The following is a 22,516-nucleotide window of genomic DNA, read 5'->3' as shown; positions in this document are numbered from 1 at the left end:
CCATGAGATGGTGACCTGGACCTCTTCCTAGTTGTCGGCTCAAGGTCTGGTCGGAGCCGACACGGGAACTTCTACTACCTCGGCTCCGGCCTGAGCCGAGGGGGCCACAGAAACTGTGGACTGAGACTTATCGGCTCCAGCCGGAGCCGATGAAGGCAGAGGTTGAGAAACCTTAGGTCTCGGCTCAGTTGCCGGAGCCGAAGACCTAGATGCCTTAGAGGGCTTCCCTGTTGAAACAGACAGGGAATCCTCTGGCTTGAGTAAGCCTCTGAGTATCAATTTATTCTTTCTTTCCTCCAGGACCCTGGGGCTGAAGCCATGGCACACAGCACAGGAGTCCTGCAGGTGCAAAGGCCCCAGACAGTAGACACAAGAAGTGTGAGCGCCTGTCAGAGACATTTTCTGACAGCACGCATCACACTTCTTGAACTGAGACCTTTGCTTCTTTAGACATTTTTTTGAACAGGTGTACACAAACACACACACAAACACACTAGTTACACCCTGTCAAGTTAAAATATAATAAAACCAGTATCTAGGATTTTAAAATAAAATAATACACACACACTCCACTAGGGAAGGAAAGGCCTGTAGGCTCAAGGGAAGAACCTAAGGTTCTTGAGGGAAAAAACGGAATTTTTTAGAAGGGGATAAAATTTTCTAAACTAAGGGAATTAAGTAAATATATTAAAATTAAAGGGGTTTAAAGACTAATTTCAACAAGAAAAGTTACTCACCAAGAACCGTAGAAAACCAACCTCGAGCTGTAGCGGCAAACGAGATCTGAGGTAACTCTCCTAGCATTGTGGGATATACGGTGGAACCAACTCGAGCTTTTAGAGGTCGGCTCCGAACCCATCCAGCAAGAATGAAGGCGAGATAGACAACTTAACATATATATTTATGCAAATACTTGTTGCACTAGAATATTCATGTTTTAATAATACAAAACTTAACTAAAGCCATGTAAAAAGCCTGTTTTACAAGACAAAAGCAGCCTTCAGTTTTAAACCACTGCTGACTGAAGTTGTTTAATTTAGCCCAGGAAAAAAGTGGCATTACTTTTTAGCTGCCACTGCAATTCTTTATATTCTAAAAAAAAAATAATGAGCAGGTCCTCCCCTTCCCCCAAGTTCTTGTGTTCAAGAACAGAGAATTTGAAGCAGTATAATACAGAGCAGGGATTGCTCTTCTGCAGTAGAGGTGGGATGCATTCAGAATGTAGTATAAGAGACTCTTGATAACAGAAAATTCCTCCCATCCCATCCACACAAGTCAGCAGTTCCACGCAGGCTGCTCATTTTGTATACCTGTCTGGGCTTGGGTTTATACAGTCTTCCACCATTGAGACAATCTCAATGAAACCAGAATATGCAAAGCTCAAGGATGGGGTTTAACATACTACAATAAAGTAGCAAATTTTGCTGCCAATACTCCATACGGAAAACCTCACTACTTGGCTGTAAAACAACGCTAACAGACTGAACTGCAACCTTCTGTTAGTCATTACACATCTAATATACATATAAATCAGGTAAATGCCTTAACAACAGCAGTATAATTCATCACTAATCTACCAAGAGAACCCTTTGCTCCACAGACAAACTCCTATTACTTGTCATAAAATCTAATAACTCTGCAGGTGACTACATCTACTCCTGCAATGCATCCAAAATCTGTAACGCCATCCCTCTTACCATTATGATTAAAGGGTCCTAAACAGAGGACAGGTTCCTGTCTCCCTGCTCTTAATGCTCAAAGAGCTGGGTTTCAATGAATTGGGCTCAACTGTATCAAACTTGGTTCTATGAAAATCAAGGTGCTCATTGATATGTAAAATATGTTTTAATTAAGTAGGTGAGTGGATGACTATAGTAATTCCTTTCATGTTGTCAGCTCTGCTTGTCTGCCACCTTCTTGACAAAGTACCAGTTTGCTTTTTTACTTTGAACTGCCCTCACAGCCATAATTTTTATTGTATGCTTCTTGTCCTTATTCCATTGAATTTAAAAGTGCTGTCCAAAGGAGGCACATGGCTAATTAAGGCCTGAAAGCTAAGGGTTAAAACTGTGCACTAGCACACAGAGATATACAACGTTTAAGTAAACGCCAACTGGATTGTTGCCCCTTTTCCATGGTTGCTGTAACATGCCATTATCTTATGAACTGTAATATGTACTCTTCATTCTGTTGTAATTATTGCATTGAAACCAACTTATTCTTCTCAAGAACACTTCATAATACCAATTGGAAATAGCCTTAATAATAAAAAATGGGTTTTGAACTACCCCTGAGTAATCCATCCAGTCTGTGGTCACTTTTAACAGCTAACAATCTTGTACAGGTAGTACCCATTTGATAGTGAGTGTCTTGTTTTGGGCAAGCACTACTTCTGATTAGTCATTCAGTCAAACAGCATTCTGATGTGTGTCATGCAGCTGAATGCTGCTTTTAAAAGCCATTTTGCTGCATCATTTCAGGCTTTCTCAAGGTTGATCTATGTTTGCATGAGTTCTCAGAAATGTGCACAAAACAAGTCTCCCTTGATCTTTCTATTGCACAGTAGATAGATTTGTGATTGAGAAGTGAGAGGCCAAGGTTCTTATATTTTAGAGGTATCTCCAAGCGCTATATATAAAGTAGCTGTTGCTGGCAACTTTGAGAGAACCAGTATCTTATTTTTTTACAGTATCAAGTCCTACACCAACATGCACTTCCTCATTTACCTTCTTCCGACCTGTACTCTTGTGTGTTGGACCATCCCTGACGGGGCCTAGTTTTGGGTATCTTCTCCACCAATCAGAATTTAGCATTTTCATCAAACTTCCACATTTGAGGATCTCTGTGTCAGTACTTGTGACTTTCTCTGTCACCTACATAGGATGCTCATCCCTAAAGTCCACTTTTTTTTTTACTACTCTGCCACTTCAGATATTGATCATTGCTTCATTATATGAATTCCAACCTTCATATGCCAGCTCATCAAATTACTGACCAAAACATTTACTGATGCTTTTTTTTTCTATTTTTCCATGCTTCAGGAAACAATACAGTGTTATGTGACATAAGTGCCAGAAGTTCAACCAGACTTATCAGTATCAGAGAAGGGAAAAGTTGCTGACCCACTTTACAAAGATGGCAGTCATTGAGATTTCCTTACATGGGAGACCAGCTGGAGGGTCTTACTAACTTTCTTATGTACAAGTCACAGCATCATTACAAGTTTGGGAACTTGGAAGCAAGGTTAAGACCTTATAATCCTTTAGGGAAGTCTAGGGTTCTGTCTGCTCGGTACCATAATAGTTCTTATCTTACCTTCAACTGGGGAGGGCTTAAACCTTAACCATTCCTCAGCATCACTTCAGGACCTTGGAATTAGGGGTGATACTGCCATCAGCAAGGTGGGAGGCATCCTCAGGTTCTTGTAGTATTTATATTTGAATATTTGTTTTAAGACAATATGAGATCAGCCTGGTATTGAAGATTAGTCTCTTCATCCAGTTACAGGACTTTGGTAACTGGGGCCAGGAACTGTCCTGAAATGAACTCCCTGCTTACCCATGCAAGCCAGTAGGCCTCAGTCTAGGAGGCTTTATCTTGTCATCTCATACAAGGTTTGCATTTTCTGTGCCGGAACATAAAGCAGTAGTTTGTCAGCTGGGAACATTTAGCCATTGAACTGCTCCATTAGGGAACTGGTCTAAGGCTACAGTGCTGTCAACTCGGGATATTGTTCAGTCTCTGGTTGCCACTCAGTCCACTGCCCCATCTCACTCCCCTAATGTCTGGTGCCATTTCATCATCAGCCCCCCAGCTAAGTTTATGCTGTCTGTGAGAGGCATGGTTCTCCCTCATGAAGTGGACTTGAGGACCTTGAGGCTATTGTTGTTGAGGCAGAAAAGGTTAATAGGTAATTTCCCTCAGTTACATCACCTCTAGATGACCACTTCATTCTGGATGTTTTTAGAATTACGAGGAATAACTTTTTGGGCCCCTTTCTCTCTCTCTCTTTCTCTCCTAGAAGCTAAGGAGTAAAATTTGAGTTATCATGCTCCTGAAGCCTGTCCTTAGCAGTGTTGTCAGAGCAGGTAGGGGCCCTATTGGCCCCACAATAGACAGATTTCTGTTACAAGCTTCCACCTGTACTAACAAACTCTGCCCTTACTGGATGCTCCCTATCAAAAGAAAGCTGCAGGGAAGAAGGTGCAGAAGTGCTTCTCAGTCTTTTTTATTAAAAATAAAGTCCATTCAAGACCTCCAAAGATTTGGGTATTATTCTTGCTTCCTTGAAGAAACAAAGAACACAAGGACCTTTGGCCAGTTATGGATCTCAACAGGTTCGACATCAAGGGACACTTTTTCCACTTGATTTACCCTTCCCTCTCTCCTCTCCTTTTGTTTGCTCTGAAGACAGGCTGGACATTCACTTTACATCTTCGTAATGCTTTGTTTGCACGTCAAGAGCAAAAGGTGTTCCAGCCTTCCTTGTCCAGCTGTATCCACAAAATACTATTTCAAAACCCTCCCCTTCAACCTTTACATCAGCTCCCACAGTCTCTACTATATACATGAAAGTATTAGAGGCAGTCATAGGAGTTTGAGGAATGACAATGATCTGTCTACAACAGCATTTTTTTTTCAAATTTCACATCTTGGAGATGAATGCATATAACATAACTCCACATGTTGGATACATATGTAGATGCATCCCCTATACCCGTCCTTTCATTTTCATTGTCTGAACAGTTTGACTCTTGATCCTTGCTATTGTTAAGGAAAAAATTGTCTCTGCATGCTTTTTTTCTTTATAACTTAGGCGATTGCTGAAAGCTGCCCTTATTGTTCTAGGTGGAGGAAGGAGTCTCCTCACTAGATTGGTTGGAGGGTCCCACTTGCTGTTCAGTACACATTGCTGTAGTTTTGGCTCATATTACTTCACCTGGAGGACTGGCAGAGGGTTTGTACTCCCAGGGATGGGTCCCTAATTTGTGTAATGTCCCAGGTTTTGCAGGGATGTTGATAATCTATGATTAGCACTGGCTCTTTTCCATTCTGGTGCCTTATGCACAGTGTGTGAGGCTCTAGAGAGGAATAATCTTGGTTACTTTTGTTAATGTCTATCAAAGAGTTTGTTCCACCATTCCCCTAAACTAATTGGCTTGGTCCTGAGACTTTGAACTTAATCTTTGGGATGGACCCTTAATAGTCACCCATTTGCTAATTTGGGGGTACTCACAGTTAATGCTTCGGCTCTGAACACTTCCCTCAAGCCCAGTAGGATTGGTCAATCCTTAATGAGGAGTCCTTCAATGAGCCTGTACCAGCATCCCCTGCCTGGATGTATGAAATTAAGCATGTGCTGGGCTCTTGTTGGGAGCTAGAGTTTGTTGTGGCATTTTACTCTTGGGGACATTGGTTCAGTGCCATCTTCAAGCCGAGTGTAGACCTTATCCCCACATATGCAGGTTCTGGTCTGACCAATACTGCTCATGTCTGTCATGCACTCTTGCAAGGCCTTGGACAGTCTAGTTTTCAAACGTTTCCGAGGATGCTAGCCCTTGGAAATATGCATGTGGTGAAATCTTTGTTGAGATGGACAAGGTCCTTTATCCCTCCTTCCCCCGAGGTCTGTCAGGCTCCTGTTAGACAATGCCTAAAGGAAGGCCATCCAATCAGTCTGTCCCAGGCATTCATCCCTTGAAGCCAGTTGAGGCCTCTCCAAAGATGTCAGTACAAGGTATCTGTGTCTAACAGTCTGGAATGTACATTTTCTAAGAATCCCAAGGCTGAGTGGTCTGAAGTCACCATGACAACTAGAGATTAATCTGTTTCTCCCTCCAGTCTGTTAACAGGGTGGCTTGAGAATGGGGCAAATTTGATAAAGTGTATTTTTTTATAGTGTTAGGGCTTAAGGCATCTCATCTGCCCCAATGCCATTGTCTTTAGGTAGAATCTATACTGGGAGTGCTCAAGGTTGCCCTGGAGTCTGGTCTGTATGACAGTGTTTCTATACCTGTCTACCACTGTTCAGGTAGACTGTCAAATGGCTTGCTACTCATTGAATTGGTAGATGCTGTGGGTTGAGGAACAGATTCTAATGTGTGCCTGTGCAGAATGGCAAGATTACTGTCTAATGCCTTTAAGGGTAGTCTTGGTTGTTTCCTACTAAAATAAGTGAAGAGTAGAAGTGTTCTTTGGCTAATTGATGACTTTCTCTGTAGGAGGCAGACCTCCTTCCTTATTGGAAGGATTAATTCCCATACCTACTGTTTCTCTGTTCTGTCAAGTGGAGGAAGAGGTCCATCAGCACTCTAGGTGCAAAGCCAGTTGTCATATGCTAGCCCCTTCTACCATGTCAACCAAACACCCTTGGGTGTCTTTCCTTTATATCCAGAGCTCTTCTGTGCATCACCAAGGAGGTAGTTCTAGCTGTACTGAGTTAAGCCATCTTTCAATCAATGACAAGAGGAAGTTTTGTTTCTGTGGTGTCACCCCCCACCACCACCACCACCACCACCACCAAATTCATGTTCTTTTCCTTCCCATTTTTCTTCAGTGGAGGCCAGTACAACTGTTTGTGCAAGCTCCAGATAGACCATTGTGAAGGTTACCTCATTCCAGGAAAAAGTGTGCCCTCCTGCTTCATTTAGGACTATGGCATCTGCTACTTTCAGCCCTTTACTTAGTATCCATTTTCCTGAATGATCTTTGGTCCCCATTTCTTCTCCTTTCAGGAGAGAGAGGTAGGAGTGCAGAGAGTTTCCTAGGATCCTTTGCTGCATTGTTCAGGGGTCCTTACTGTGGTTCCATGTGGTATTCTGTTTAGGCATCATCCCCCATCTTTCGTGCCACCTTTGGAGATAGGATTCCTTTTCTCCTGAAAAGATAGTAGCTTGGTTCCTGAACCAGTCTTTCTCCCCTCGAGTTCCCTGGGTGTACAAAACATGGGTAGTGGAGAGTCCTATTCTCCCATTGAGCAGTACTACTTGCTTATGGGTTCCTCCATGGTGGATGTCCATCTTCTGCATCTGTACTTGCATTTGCCAGTTTCATAGCTGAGTGGGTTTCATTTGTGTTGCCTACATCATTGAGGTAGATTCTGCTTTGGACATAGAAGTAAAACTTTTCTGCAACTATGTAGTAGTAACTACCTCCAGTGATTCCTAGTTCTCTCTGTGCAATACATTGGGTCATCTTAGCACTTTAGATGCATGGTGTTCCCATTCCCAAGCCTTAAAGTCCTGAACATAAATCTGGGTGTTGGCTAGACAGGTGTCTTGAACTTAATTTTCTGAGATCCTTCTGGTAAAGTCTTCTGGTCATTTATTGCACAAAAGTCATTTTTACTGTAGGACTTCCCAAGAAGGATCACCAATTTTAGTTATAACAAATGCATTCTTCTGATCAGGAATACACTCATTCTGTCATCCTGTGAGTTCCAGTCATCTTGAATTGTCAAGGTTCCTTGTAAGTTGTGCAAGCATACAGCATAAGTAGTCTCTCACTTGTTAGGAAGTGAATACTGAATGTTCAGTGATTTGGTTTGATTTGCAGTAAAATTGCTCAGTAGTGGTCATGTGGCAAATTAGTAAGCAGAAGGGATGGGCATGCTCATGTAGCTGATGCATTATTTCTCACAACTAACCCTGACTGGTGAAGAAAATTGATGCAGTCTTAGGACCTCTCAATTTGGTATGGTACTGGGAATCCTTATGAACTGTGACAGATTACATTTGGATTGGTACTATATTTCATTCTTAGAGATTTATCCAAATATAAAGACCTATTGGGCATTTTTATTCCTAGAGATGGTCAAGGGATATCCATCAGCATTTCCCAAAACAGTTGAAAAGATTCTGTTTTGGCACACTAGTTCTTCAGTGCTGTGTGGTCTGTGGTAGTTTACATCTCCATAACTCCATGTTAGGCTCCTTACGAGAGTACTTCAATAGATTTTGAGGATACAGTGTCTTCATAATAAAGACCTCTTGGATCCTGTGCATACTAAAGAGTTCACAGTTTGTAGTGCCACTATATCCTGGTAGTTTCAACTGACATATTGCTAGACAAGATTTTGTAGATTTTTTTTTCTGATGCACTGACCCTAGATGCCTGTTGTTTGAGTTAAAGGGAATATAAATGGTCATGCAACATAGGTATTTTGGTCATAGATGGGCTTAAGAACCCACATCAACATTCTAGAAACGAGTGCAATATTTTTAGCTCTACAGATTCACCAAGTCAAGTATTCATCGGTTAGCCTTTTGGTAGCCTAATGCACCAGCAAATAAGGAGGTGGTCACTAATACTTCTGTACAGGGTAGCATCAACTCCCTGGGAAAGATTACCAAAACCCAAACAGCATACCATGAATATTACGTTGATTGTGAATGTGAAATGTAGAATGATCACCTTTAGTCTAATTGAAATTAAAATGTAATCCTTTTATACTGCTTTGTATAGCAGACTATTACTTTCTGTAGACTACTGTGACAGTGTTTCTCCATTGCCATCTAGCAGTGAATGCAAGTTGTCTTAAAAACAGAAGTCTGGTGTTTCCAATTGTCCCTCTCCAAAGAAACAACAAAATTGTCTTATTAATACTACATCCTCTTGAGAAACCAACCACCTGCTAAAATGTAAACAAAAGTTGGAAATACTAAAGTGTAAACTTTGCTGTGAGGTATTTAGTTGCTACATGGCTCTTAAAAACAGACAATGGAAAACCACCATGATTCTTGTGCTGTACGTCTTGCTGCTGTAGTTACAGCAGACCAGTGCCCTTACCAGTCCCTTGTACTTGCATCAAACCTGGCCATCAGTAATAAGTGCAGCTCAGTCCTCTCCCACTTTGAAGGCCTTTTACCTTGCAGAGATCACAGACTACAAGCCAGATTTCTCAAGCCCCAAACTGTAGTGTGTTCATAGGTTCATAAGTGCATACTAGGCTAATGGCCCTGAAGCCTTTACAAGCCTAGCCCGTAGAAGTGCCCTGGCATCGTGCCGCCCGATGTTACTTCCCAGTGCCTCTATCAAGTAGAGCCACTGGAGTGATTCCCCGGGGTGAACTTTCCATTTTCCATCCAGTTATCAAGATCTCTCTGAATCACCATCTTACCCAAGTGCTCTGCTTGACATGTATGGGAAGTCTATTCCAGAGTATGGACAGTCTCTGGGTTATGAACCTGTCCCTCCAGCATGTTCTGTTGATTGTGGTAATGAGGTTGAGGTCTCTGGAGTGTGTGGTGCGGAGGAATTGGGAATTCTTTAGATATAGCATTTCTGACAGAGCTAGGTCAGACATGGCTTTATAAGTCAAGCAGAGATCGCCTCTTAGTAGACGATATGAGGCAAAGAATATCTGGAGTTTTTTGAGTCTGTCTGTGTAGGACATGTATTTAAGGCCTAGGATCCTCTTCGTGAGGTGCTTTTTTGGCCTTTCCAGCTGTTGCATGTATCTAGTGAGGTACATGGAAAATGGGGCATTATACTCTATGACTGGCCTAATGAGGGAAGAGTAGAGAGAGATGATGACTTCTTTCTTCCTGGAAACAAAACCCTCGGTAACGAGATGTGCCACATAGAAAGACTTTCTGACTAGTGGTAATGTGGTAGTCGAAGGAGAGGTTGCTGTCGATCTGTGTCCGCAGATCTCTTATAACACCTTCAGTGTTGAGTGGGCTCCCATCGATGTGGTAATTAGTGGGAACTGAGTTTTTCCCAAAGGGGATGACGACGCATTATTTTTGCATTAAGCTTAAGGTCATGGTTTCGACACCAGTCATTAGTCTCTGTGAGGCCTTTCTGTAGGATGTCTACATCACTTGGAGAGTTAATAATGGCTCTCAGCTTGCAGTCGTCTGTGAACTTGGTCAACCAGAGTCCCTCTGTGTTGGCCTGGCCTTCTGACAAGTAGATACCAAACTGGAGAGGACCCAAGACCGATCCCTGTGGAACTCCACTCATGACTGGTTGGCAGTCTGACTTGTAGTCCACTACTTTCGCACTGAGTTCTATCTGTGAGCCAGTTTGCAACCCACCTAGTGATATAGGGGTTGATGCCTAGTTTAGTGAGTTTGTCAATAATTCCTGAGTGGGGAATGGTATCAAAAGCCTTGGCCAGATCGAGGTAGGCTGTATGAACTGCTTTGCCCTCATCCACAGCTCTGGTGACTGACTCAAAGAAGTCAACCAGGTTGAGCAAGCATGATTTAACTTTCACAAAACCAAATTGCATGGGATCTAGAGTTTGGAGATTCCCTATATCCTTGTTAATTAGGTCCATGATGATACGCTCCATACCCTTGCATATCAGACTTGTCAGACTAATGGGGTGATAATTCCCAGGGTCTATAGTCGCTCCCCCTTTATGGAGAGAGATGACTGTAGCAGTGTGCCATTCGGTAGGGACAAAGCCTAAGGTGAGGCTGTGATTGAATAGGGCACACACATGTGGTACCAGTTCACTTTGTAGTTCATGTATAACACATCCAGGGATATTGCCGGGTCCCATGGAAGCTGTATTATTAGCTTTGGACAATGCAGCTTTAACCTGTGCTGCAGTAATGCTGGGTGCCTGGCATTCCTCTGGTATTGTGATTGGTCATTTAGGGGGGAAAGAGGGGTAAAGTTGGCACTGAATCTGTCGGCCAGTATGTTGGCAATATCTGTTGGCTTAGTATAGGAGGTACCATTGTGCAGCAGCTCGGAGCAAACCTGGGTATTGCCATGGAGATTCTTGATATAACTATAGTAGGCTTAGTGGTTGTTTTTAGTGTCTGCCACAATTCTGCCTTTATAGCTGATTTTAGAGGTTTTGATGAGGGATCTCAATTTTTTGTTGAGGCTAATAAGGGAGTTTTTCCAGTCTTGGGACTTCACCTTTTTCTGCAACAGTTTCTTCCTTCTATTGTAGAGTTTATTAATGGTAGGGGATCAACAGAATGGCTTTCTTTTTTTGGAGGAGAACATCTTGGTTTTGTTGGGTATGGCTAGTTCCATGCATTTATGTTCATGTTCGTACAGTGCATTGGTGTATGATTCGGCAGTCATGCATCTATTTTCCATTGACATGAGTGGCGTGAAGTTTGCTACCTCTGTTTTTAGGAGCCCAGAGTCAGCTTTGGATAAGTTTTTCATGGTGGTTACCTTTGCAGGGGGTGTGGGTGAGAGATGGATTTCCATCGTGATTAGTTTCTGGTCAGATCTAACCAGGGAGGAATTGACTATTGGTGTAGCGCAATGGTTGCCCATGTTAGTAATAACCAGGTCAATGATGTTGCTTCCTCTAGTGGGGGTAAGAATAAGCTGGTCCAAGGCATTGGAATTGACGAATTCCAGGAAGCGTTGGGCCAGTGTATTTGGTGCATGAGTAGTTTTCCCAGTTGATGGCGGGGTAGTTGAAGTCACCTAGTATGAGAGTGTTGGGTTGAACCCTAATAGTTTCCAGGGTGCTTAGGAATGTGGCGTGAGAGTCTTGGGACATGGTTAGGGACCTATAGCAGGCTACGACCTGAATCGCCATCTTACCCAATGTTAGTTGTACCTGAAGTATCTCCTATGTGTTATGTTGGGCTACTAGTATGGAGGTGTGCATATCCTTTATGAATATGGAGACACCACCACCTTTGGAGCTTCGGTCCATGTTCTGGGTCCGAAAGGTGTGGCATGTGTTATAGCCTGGTAGTGCAGGGGTGCTTTCTGCTGCTTTAAACCAGGTCTCCATTACAGCACAAATGTCAGTGTTCTCCATTTTGAGGAGTGCTTCGAGCAAGTGCATCTTGAGATTTAGACTTTTAGCGTTGAGCAGCATGACCCTCAGATTGCATTTATTTATAGCTGTTACAGTGGTGATTTGGTCTTTGAAACATCACCTAAAAAAGGCCCATTGGGTTACCCTGGTTATAAAACTGGATCTGAAGTAGGAGATTCATTTGTCTGCAACCTGTGGGTTATGGATCCGATATCGGATCCGAACCGGCATGGTTTACCAGCTATGGATCCAAGCTCTCAGCTCCTCCCCTCACCCATAATGCCCTGCTCTACCCTCATGACCTCAGATCTCGTTTGCCGCGCATGGTGACCAGATTGTTTTTCCAGCTCTCCAGCTAAGTGATAGTTTCAGTGTTTAAATTGTAAAATTTAAATAATTTTTTGGTTGATTTGTGTGAAAGTGTAGGTTTCCCTTTTTGTATTATTACTTTTTTTAGAGTTTAATCTAAAATTTATATCCCTCCCCTCGCTGGTAGCGTAGTGTGTGTGTTGGGCCTGTCAGTGATTTTGTTTTAGTTACTTACCTTAGTTATAGTAACTGTTATTTGTTAGCTTGGGATGTCTGAGCAGCCCAAGGCTATTTTCTCTAAATGCTCTGAGTGTGGCCATAAGCTTTCCCCAGCTGATGGCCACACTCGGTGTGTTAGATGCCTGGGGGTTGAACACCTCACATCTGGATGTTCCATTTGTGCAGGGTTCAACCCCAGGGCATTGAAGGAGCGGAGGTCCAAGCTTGTTTTGGCAGGCCTTTTGCCGCCGGACTCGGCTCCGACCTCTGCTCCTTCGGGGGTAACCGTCTCCACGGTTATTCCCTCTCCGGCTCCCCCTCCTCCTCCTGGGACTCAACCTCCCGCTTCTGGTTCGGAGGAGAGGGATGCTAGAAAAAGGGACCGGAGGGAGAAGCACCATAAGCGGCGGGCCGAGACCTCTGTTTCGGCCCCGCCAGCCAAGCGGGCTTCTCCCCTGGCTCCATTGTCGGCTGGATCTCCTCCTCCTCTGCTCCGGTCTCCAGTGTGTTTTTCACCGGGACCTGAGGAGGAGGAGACCCGATCTCCGTCGAGGCTATCGAGGAGGCACTCAAGGCCTACCTCGGTAGCCTCTTCGAGATCAACGTACAGCCTATCGGATGCTGATCTGGACCGGATGATGAGAAGGTTCATCCAGGCCCAGATGCAGATGGGAGTGCTCTTGCCCCCCCCCCCGGGGGGAGCTCGACCCCCTTTTTCAAGCCGATTGCTCCTTCTCCGACCCGCTACCTGGGTTCGGAGCAGTTGGAGCCGAGCAGCTTCGGAGCCGGGGGTGGGTCGGCGCCGATAGTACTTGGTACTTCGGATCCGACCCTGCCCTCGAGTGCATCGGATCTAACCTCTCGGAGCCTGGATCCGAGCCTCGGATCCGGGGGGATCAGTGCTCCTTCGGCGCCGTCTGTGTCGGAGCGCACTGTCCCTTCGGATCCGAGCGCTTCGGCGCCGGCTCCGATCCACTCTTCGGATCCGAGGGGGAGCCGATTGTTGGATCCTTTGGTCGAGGTCGGCTCCCCTTCGGCCTTTGATGTAGTGGAGAGGGCCCTGTTGAGGGTCTCCGGACCACGGCACTTGTTTCGCCCCGGCCCCGCCCCCCCTGCACTGGGGCAGGCTTCCACCATCCGCCATTGGGACAGCCCGCTTCTGTGCCCCAAGCTGTTCCCTGGAACAGGTTGCTGCTTGCGAGGAGTCCTCTGACAGCCCCCAGAGGATGTTCCTTGCAAGCATACGTGCAAAAGGAGGCACATTGACTCCCGAGTCTCTCACGGAAGACACGGATTTGGAGGAAGGGGAAGGCTCCCACGGTCCCGAGGATGTCTCATTTGGAGACATCATGGAAATGCTCCGTATAAGGGTGGTCTGCCCCCAAGTCTTCCTCGGACGAGTCCGTGTTCTTGGAGGCATTTGAAGCGGGCCCGTCTACCTCTTGGATGTCCCCTCCTGCTGACCCCCTGGTGGACCTCATTACCACCAGGGCGTGGAAGGAACCGGACACCGTGGAGCCAATCCCTAAGAGGCCCGACAGGATCCTCAGCCCTCCGTCTGACCGTGCCCATTGGAGTAAGGGGCCTCCGGTAGATGCCATGTTGACGGCGGCCACCAAGAGGGAACTTGCTCAGGAGAGTCCCTCAGTCCATCCCCCGAGCAAGGAGTCTCGGATGATGGACCGCTTGGGGAAGCGGATGTTTAGTTCAGCGACCTTCTCGGTAAGGGCGCTGAACTACCTGGCACAGAGGAGGACAAAGTGCTGCACTCCACCCGCATGGCCACTCTTAGATCAGTTACCAATACCTCTATGCGGCTACTCTCCCATGCCACGGAAGGCGCCGCTAGAGCCGCAGGGGCAGGTCTAGTCACTAGACGTCAGGCCTGGCTCCGTCATTGCGATTTCTCTGAGCCCTTCAAAGCGTCATTTGCGAACGCCCCCTTTGATGGTTCTGCCCTCTTTGGCAAAACCGTTCGCGACACTTTGACCCAGAGTGAGAAGGACGGCAAGACGCTGTCTGCCGTCGGAATCCGCTTCTCTGCACCCCAGAGGCCCTATTCTAGGAACCAAAAGGGTCAGAAGAAGATGTGGTTCCGGAAGTCGCAGCAATCCCAGCCTGCTCCGGACAACCAGTCCTTCCGTGGCAGAGGAGGACAGGGAGGATGCCGCCCTAGAGGCAGAGGGGCTCCCAGGAACTTTGGGTCCAGAGAACCCTTCTCTGAATGGCCCGCGCAGCAACCCTGAGGGGTTGCCCGGCTGCTCCACTCTGGAGGCAGTCGGGGGACGTTCGGGGCACCTAGCGGCATGGGAGTCCATAACATCAGACCGCTGGGTTCTCCAGATCATATCCAGAGGATACCGCATCCCTTTTCGTCACTTACCAAAGTTGAAGTCCCTCCCAGACATTCCACCTGGTCAACGGGAGGCCGCTTTGGCAGAAATTGGCCATCTGCTAAAGAAAAGAGCCATCCAGCCTGTCCCCCCAGACCAGATCAGATCAGGGTTCTACTCCAGGTTCTATTTAGTACCAAAAAAGATGGGGGATCTAAGACCAATTTTAGACCTTTCTCTCTTGAACCTGACAGTTCCCAAGGAAAAATTCCGAATGGTCACTCTGCAATCTATTCTCCCCCTTCTGGGAGAAAATCACTGGATGTGTTCTATAGACCTCAAAGATGCGTACTACCACATCCTAATGGACAGGCGCTCCAGGAGGTTCCTCCGCTTCCGGCTGGGAGCCAGTCACTACCAGTTCCGGGTCCTTCCCTTTGGTCTCACCATAGCCCCCAGGGTGTTCACCAAAGTATTAGCGGTGGTAGTGGCCCACCTGAGGCTTCAGGGGGTGCAGGTCTTCCCCTACCTGGACGACTGGCTCCTTACTGCCCCAACAAGGCATCTACTACTATTGGCGCGAGACTCCTTTCTCCATCTTGCTCCCAATCTGGGCATTACAATAAATACAAAGAAATCCAACCTGGCGCCCACACAGCTCTTAGATTTTATAGGGGCCAGGTTAGACACAAGGAGTTTAAAAGCCTTCCTCACTGCGGACAGAGTTCAAAATCTGCAGCTCCAGGTGCGGGCCATTCTCCACTCAAGTTCTGTTCCGCGGAGTTGGTCCTGAGGGCTCTAGGGTCCATGGCGTCTGCTATAGCACTTCTTCCTCTTGCCAGGCTCAATATGCGCATCCTCCAGTGGACTCTCTTAGTACAGTGGTCATACCTTGCTCTCCCTATGCATCATCCCATTGCGATCAGCAAGGCTTGCAAGCGGTCCCTCCTGTGGTGGCTTCACTCCCCAGATCTCCACGGAGGCCGCCCATTTTGTGCTTCTCCCCCTCTCGCCACGGTGACCACGGACGCCTCCCGCCTCGGGTAGGGGGGGCATTTTGTGGGCCGGACCGTCCAAGGCACGTGGAACGATTCAGAGACCTTACTGCATATCAACGTTCTAGAGATGAGAGCAGTGCTCTTAGCGTTGCTAGCACTTCAGGACTTTCTTCCCTTGGGAACAATTGCGATTCAATCGGACAACATGTCAGTTGTCTGGTACATCAACAAGCAAGGGGGAATGAGGTCTTACCCTCTTTGTCGAGAAGCCATGAGAGTTTGGGAATGGGCAATCTCCACCAACCGCTTTCTAATAGCAACGCACATTCCGGGTCGGTCCAACATCCTGGCAGACAAGCACAGCCGCACCATTCTGACCCCTTACGAGTGGTCTCTCAGTTTTCAAGTAGCGGAACGCATATTCGCACGGTGGGGAACTCCTTCATGCGATCTTTTTGCCTCTCCCTCAAACACCAAGTGCGACAGTTTTTTCGCTCTGATACCTCCTCCAGGAGGTTCTCCAAGAGACGCTCTGGTGCATGCTTGGCCACCCGGTCTTCTGTATGCTTATCCACCCTTGCCTCTGATGCTCCAAGTTCTTCAGAAAGCCTCTCGGGTGGGTTGCAGAATGATTCTCATTGCTCCGTTTTGGCCTCGACAGATCTGGTTCCCCTTCCTAAGGTCTCACTCGGTGAATCCTCCTTGGATTCTAGATCCCATTCCGGATCTGATATCTCATCCATCCTGCATATCTCCTCCCAACCTGGACAACCTGAAGCTGACCGCTTGGCTGCTCCAGTTCCACTCTTGATCAGGACTCCCGGTATTTCGTCCCCTGTTAAGGCGATCCTGGTGGCAGCTCATAAACCGTCCACTAGAAAAGTCTACCGCAGCAAGTGGAAACGGTTTTCTTTGTGGGCGGAGCGGCAAGGCCTGAATCCCTTCACAGTTCCTCTCCCTTTAGTGCTTGATTTCTTAACCACTCTTTTTAACGATGGTGCCAGCAGTTCCACAGTCAAAGTACAACTGGCGGCAATTTCACATTATCACATTGGTCATGACTCTAGTCCACTCATGTCAGCCAAGTTGTGTAAAATTTTCCTTAAAGGTACTTTCCTTCTCAGGCCCCCTGTAAAACAAGCGGTTCCTCCCTGGGACCTTTCCTTAGTTCTCCAGGCCTTGACCGCCCCCCCCCCTTCGAACCAGCGGCTACGGTGGATCTCAAATTCTTGTCTTTCAAGACGGCTTTTTTAGTAGCCATTACATCGGCCAAGAGAGTTTCAGAGCTCCAAGCATTATCAGCTAAACCTCCTTACTTGGTCTTTCATCCGGACCGTGTTTACCTCAGGACCAACCCGTCCTTTCTTCCTAAAGTAGCTTCTGAAGCAAACATTAATCAATCCATTAACCTCCCTGTTTTCTTTCCTAAATATGAAAACAAAGGTGAATACAAGCTTCACTCCTTAGATGTTCACAGGCAACTTAGATTTTATCTAAACAGAACGGCTGGTCATAGGCAATCCGACCAGTTGTTCATTTCCTTTGCTAAATTTAATTTGGGCAAGCCAATTTCTAAAGTCTCTGTCTCGCTGGATTTCACAGTGTATCTTATTGGCTTATCAAGCTTCAGGGAGGCCCGCACCGGAGGGTGTACACGCCCATTCAACCCGGTCAGTATCTACCTCAGCAGCCTTTAAGGCTAGGATTCCTCTAGATGATATTTGTGCAGCAGCCACGTGGGCTTCATCTCATACTTTTATTTCCCACTACAAGTTGGATCTTGCATCTAGGGGTAGAGCATCCTTTGGCTCCGCGGTGCTCCGGAATATCCTTCCATGATGGCCGCCCAAGATTCAGGTAGCATGGTGACTCTGTCCCACAGTTTGCAGACAAATGAATCTCCTACTTCAGATTTAGAAGTTATGTACTCACCATAACGTTCCATCTGAGTAGGTGTATTCATTTGTCTGCAACCATCCCACCCTCCTATCCCCCTGGCCTTTCAGTTTCCTGCATATTATGTGTTACCCTTATCAGGGTGTTCTTACTGTTGGCAAACTCGATCTGAGGTCATGAGGGTAGAGCAGGGCATTATGGGTGAGGGGAGGAGCTGAGAGCTTGGATCCATAGCTGGTAAACCATGCCGGTTCGGATCCGATATCGGATCCATAACCCACAGGTTGCAGACAAATGAATACACCTACTCAGATGGAACGTTATGGTGAGTACATATCTTCTAATTCAGATGGACCATTTTCAGGTTCAGCCACGCAGGGTCATACAGAACAGAAGTAGCGTGAAGGTTCAGCCACCCAGGGTCATACAGAACAGAAGTAGCGTGAAGATACATTCTTTGTACTACAATCAGTTTAAATTAAGTAACAACAAAAGATTTACACTTGATACTTTTTGTCTGTTTACACAGACAAATGTAGAATGCAGATTATAAATGGTCGTTTGAATAAAAAACTACTAATATTTACATAGTTGTGGGTTTAGAGATGAAGCATAAGAGTATGATAGCAATTTAAGCCTGAAGTAGTAAGACGACAGGAGGAAAGAAAAGGAAGAAGCAAGTTGGGAAAAGTGAGTAGGATGCAGAGAAGAAGCAAAAGTAAAACAATTGGATATGCATACAATTCTGCAGAGAAAATTTTAGTATGAGATTTAATGGGTGATTATGGGCAATGTAAAGATATGCTGAGATGAATATGCAAACAATTGTAATGGGTAGAAAAATAATTATGATGCTTGTTATAAGTTCAGCAGGATGGAATTAAAAGTATGCTTGTTCATCTTTGGGTGTTTTTTTTTTTTTTTTTTGTCTTTTGAGAGATCAGGACAGGGAGCTAAGATGTTATGGAAATGCACTGAAAAGTAGGGTCATCAAACTGTGTAATTCAGGATGGAAAATATGTGTTAGAAATATTGTAGACTCTCTTTGTTGCTTTCTGTTTGTTGATGTATAGGTAATGGGATTATAATTTTATGATTTTTACCCCAAAGAAGCAGGTGTATTGACTCTGGTTACTTCCCAAACTCCTGATGTGCTCTTTTTTGGCACTTGTTATAGCATTTTACAGTGTACAAGATGGTGACTGGAACACATCTGTTTATGCAGCTGTATTGCATTTTTCAACCCAGTTGTTGAACATCATGGTCTCAGCATAAAGAAAAAGGATTGCTTTCCTTTCTCCTTTTTTTGTGTGTATTTAGTTAAAAGACCAAAGTAGGGATTTCAATTTGTCTTTTTAAGTAAAGGACGTTAACTAAGTAGAAATTGTAGTGTAAGAAATCTGTTTTTATTTTTGTCAGATTCCATCTTGATAATTTCCTTGTACCTAAACTTTTCTGTTTCTCTGTTATTAAGTACCTATTGGTTTTGGCAAGCTGTCCACACCAGTAGTACCTCAATCCAACACTCAGAGGGCTGTTAGACTACAAAACCAGTCATTTTTAATTTTGAGCCAAGCCTATGCTAAGGTGAAGTTGCAGTTTAAAAGCCATAATACAAAATGAACTGTGGCTACTTGCAGATCATTCAGTAGAGCAGTTAAAAATAAATGTTGGCCCTGAAATGCTGATTCAGATAGTTCAAACATGTATTTCTTTTTTTTTGCATGACAAGTCGGGATATTTTTTATTTCTTTATTAGCCTGCTAAGGCCACTAAGCATACATGCCTTTTTATAGAGGTGACAAACAAGCACTTTGGTTGTGATCCGTTCAAAGTTGCAAAGTTGCATGATATGGAAGTAGAGACAAAGTTAATCAAACCTGGCACTGCAGGATGAAGCTCTTAAGTTGCTGATTTCTGCTGTACTGCCTGGGATGACCTCAGCTTTTTTACTACACATTTCTAGATCCCCAAGTTAAACTAAGCACTAAACTAGAACTGGGCTCTACCTTACTCACCTCTACATACAGCACATATTCAATGATGGCAAGTGACACAAATGTTAAATGCTTTTAGGCTGTGCTTTACTAGAAAATGTTGGTAGATCTACAGTAAAGTTAATGTTTTGATCATTATAAATTCTATCTCGTCCATGTTTGAGTATGCTGTTTAAACTATTGTGTTTTTTTTTATGATATTGTGGTTAGTTTGCGAAAGAAAGGTAAAGAAACCTTATAGATTGAGATTTGGCAACTGTTATGTAATTCATTGTGAACTGTGGCATTGAAGCAATGTCCCGTTTGTTTTTATAATTGGACAAGAGTTTTATGTCTCAAGAGCTCACTATAAAGAAAAAAAGATTTCTCAGTATACACTTGATTCCTTGACTAAGTTAAGGATTTACCAGTGACTGAAATTGTTAATCTTATGGCTTAAGATTTTGCTGATTAAACAAATTGACTTTTACTTTTTTTTCCAGGCTTTATGCGGTTGTACTGTAAACATTCCTACTATTGACAACAGAATCATTCCTTTACCTTGCAATGATGTCATCAAACCTGGGACAGTAAAAAGGGTGAGAGGAGAAGGACTGCCTCTCCCAAAATCTCCAACCCATCGAGGAGACTTGATAGTGGAATTTCAGATTCTTTTCCCAGAGAAGATATCTTCAAATACAAAAGAAATACTAAAGCAGTACCTTCCATCTTTGTAGATCTGATGCATTTTTTTTTTTACCAAAAGCAATATCTGAAAAACATGCCACAAAATCTGTGAAATGAATTGAACTGAGTTAGAAATCTTTATTATTTTTCTAATGAAAACTCACTCACCCTCAGAAATGTTTAAAGTCAAACAAACTCTTGGAACTTTTTTTTTGATCAGTTCCTACTACAGTCTCCATAACCAAAACAGGAATGCATGAACTAGAGGGCAGCAACTACTAAACAAAGGATTCTTTACCTTGGAGATGAAAGAACAATGGCCTTGTATCACAAGCCAAGTTATACTTAATCCCTTGTGGATTGTTCATTTTTAACATGTTTAACATGTTCTTTTTATTTATCAAATTTGCAATCTTAATTCTAGAGTGTTTTGTGATAGTATACAATGGTGTTTGTTACCATGATATATTTAAAAATAAAAGTCCAGCAATTTTATGAAATGAGCAGAATAATGAAAATGCTTAGGTGTCCTGAGCTCTTAAGAAGTAGTTGGGTTTCACCAATATATCTATCTTATCTGATTATGTCTCAAATGCTGTCCTTTCACACAATGGAGGTGTACCTACAAGCAAAGTTGAAGGAAAAAGGTTTATCTGCACAGTTGGGAGGGTTTACCAGCACAGTTGGGAGTATTTCAGAAGAAGCACTGCCAGTAAATTGATTGTAAGTCTGTGCTATGCTACAGAATTTAATTTCAGAACTGTGAATTACAGTGGTATTTTATCTATTATTTAAATTACTTTTAATTTTCATGAATTCAGATGTGCCAAAGCAAACTAAAACCTTTAAATGTTTGATCAGCAAAGTCTTTTTTTTTCCTTAGGCTAATTGTTAATCTGCATTCATTTCAGGGGGCAGCTATGGAAAATGACATAAATATAAAAAAAAAAAATAGCCAGCTTAACTGGGTTCCATAGCCTTTCAGTTTTGATGTATTGTATTGATCTTTGGAAGGGTTCCGTTTCTGTGTTGCTGACAAGACAGATTCCTTTCAAGTCTTCGATAATATCTGTCATTCCGTTTGTACAGTTTGTGCTCTTGGAGAGAAGAGTCTGTTTGTTCATAAGCCAACATGCCTTTAGTATATTTCCACATAAAATATATCCAGAGTGCATTGTTCTTTTCATTTTCGTAGTTTGCAGCACATTTATTTGTATATACCAGATTATAGTGAGATGCAGCATAGGATTACATGACAGTTTTCTTTTTTAGGTCTTTCTTTGTTTGTTTGTTTGTTTCTTTCTTTCTTTATTTATTTATTTATTTGTTTGTTTGTTTGTTTTACCGTTTTGGACTTCAGGTTAAATGTACCTGGTGAAAGTTTCAAGGTAATAATCTTTCATGCCAAAGGTACATTTAAACTGCTAAGACCAGTTCAAATATTTTACAAATGTGAGTTCTGAAGCTTGCAATCAGTTTAAATAACATTAACAGTTTCACATGTAAAATATTTTGACATTACACAGCACATAAGTTGTAATGCATTTTAGCAGCTACCATTATTTGTTCCAGTAGTTGCTGCAAAACATCCAGACTTTTACAGGCAAGTCAAAAATTTGTTATGGGATGTAGCATTATAAATTATCACTGATTTCTCTGTGCCATGGCTATTTGCGTTTATGGATCCCTGTGTAATTAAGATAAATGTCTGCATTTCACTTTTGTTAACTGTTCTATTCTGTTTTTTTGCGAATGAACAAGTGGTTGGAACTATGGATAAATTTGTTTGTGGGGCTAGAGTAGGGAAGGCTATGGGTCTACAGAATTTTATTCTGCTATTGCTGTCCTTTTGTATCTGCTGGGTTTTATGGAGAAAGGCAGATTTGCTTCTCATTGCCTTCGGAGTTTAGTTAAAATGCTAATCTGTTAAGATAGGTTACACTACTGATTTATTGCAGACCATTTAATTGACTAATGAAAGTAAAGACCTTAAGTTAAAGTCTACATAAAGCCAACATTTAAAAATGCCAACATAAAATGCAGACTAGGAGGAAAATAGAATTTAAATAATCCTCCATTAGACCTGATAATACACCTGATTACTTTATTAATTTTGTAAACAAGCCCTTGAAGACACAGTTCTCATAATGTTTAACTTGCATTTTGTTACTGATGAGTGGAGCATAGCAGTGGTGATGACCCTCCATAAAGGTGGTCTTACACCCTGCTCAGGTAATTATAAACCTGTCAGATAGGAAAGCCTCATCTGAAAAGCCATGGAATGTATTATAACTGACCTCATAAACTGTGATGCCAAGAATTTTGTTTGACTTGATTTCCAACAGT

At 43.8% G+C, this 22,516-nt stretch overlaps 1 protein-coding gene across 5 annotated transcripts in view; it reads left to right on the top strand.

Moving 5' to 3' along the window:
• Window positions 1-21,893, top strand: part of DNAJB5 (DnaJ heat shock protein family (Hsp40) member B5) — a 79,123-nt gene extending 57,230 nt beyond the window's left edge. For all 5 annotated transcript variants that reach the window (XM_044077467.1, XM_044077460.1, XM_044077435.1 and 2 more), the window contains one exon: window positions 19,987-21,893. In XM_044077467.1, the coding sequence (XP_043933402.1) occupies window positions 19,987-20,220 (234 nt within the window). In that variant the 3' untranslated portion in view covers window positions 20,221-21,893. The remainder of the gene's footprint in view (window positions 1-19,986) is intronic.
• Window positions 21,894-22,516: the final 623 nt, after the last annotated feature.

The sequence above is a fragment of the Protopterus annectens genome, chromosome 1.part1 (assembly GCF_019279795.1).
Source record: "Protopterus annectens isolate FY-2018-M chromosome 1.part1, PAN1.0, whole genome shotgun sequence".
NCBI lineage: Eukaryota > Metazoa > Chordata > Ceratodontiformes > Protopteridae > Protopterus > Protopterus annectens.
This window is presented reverse-complemented; position numbering and strand designations above follow the sequence as displayed.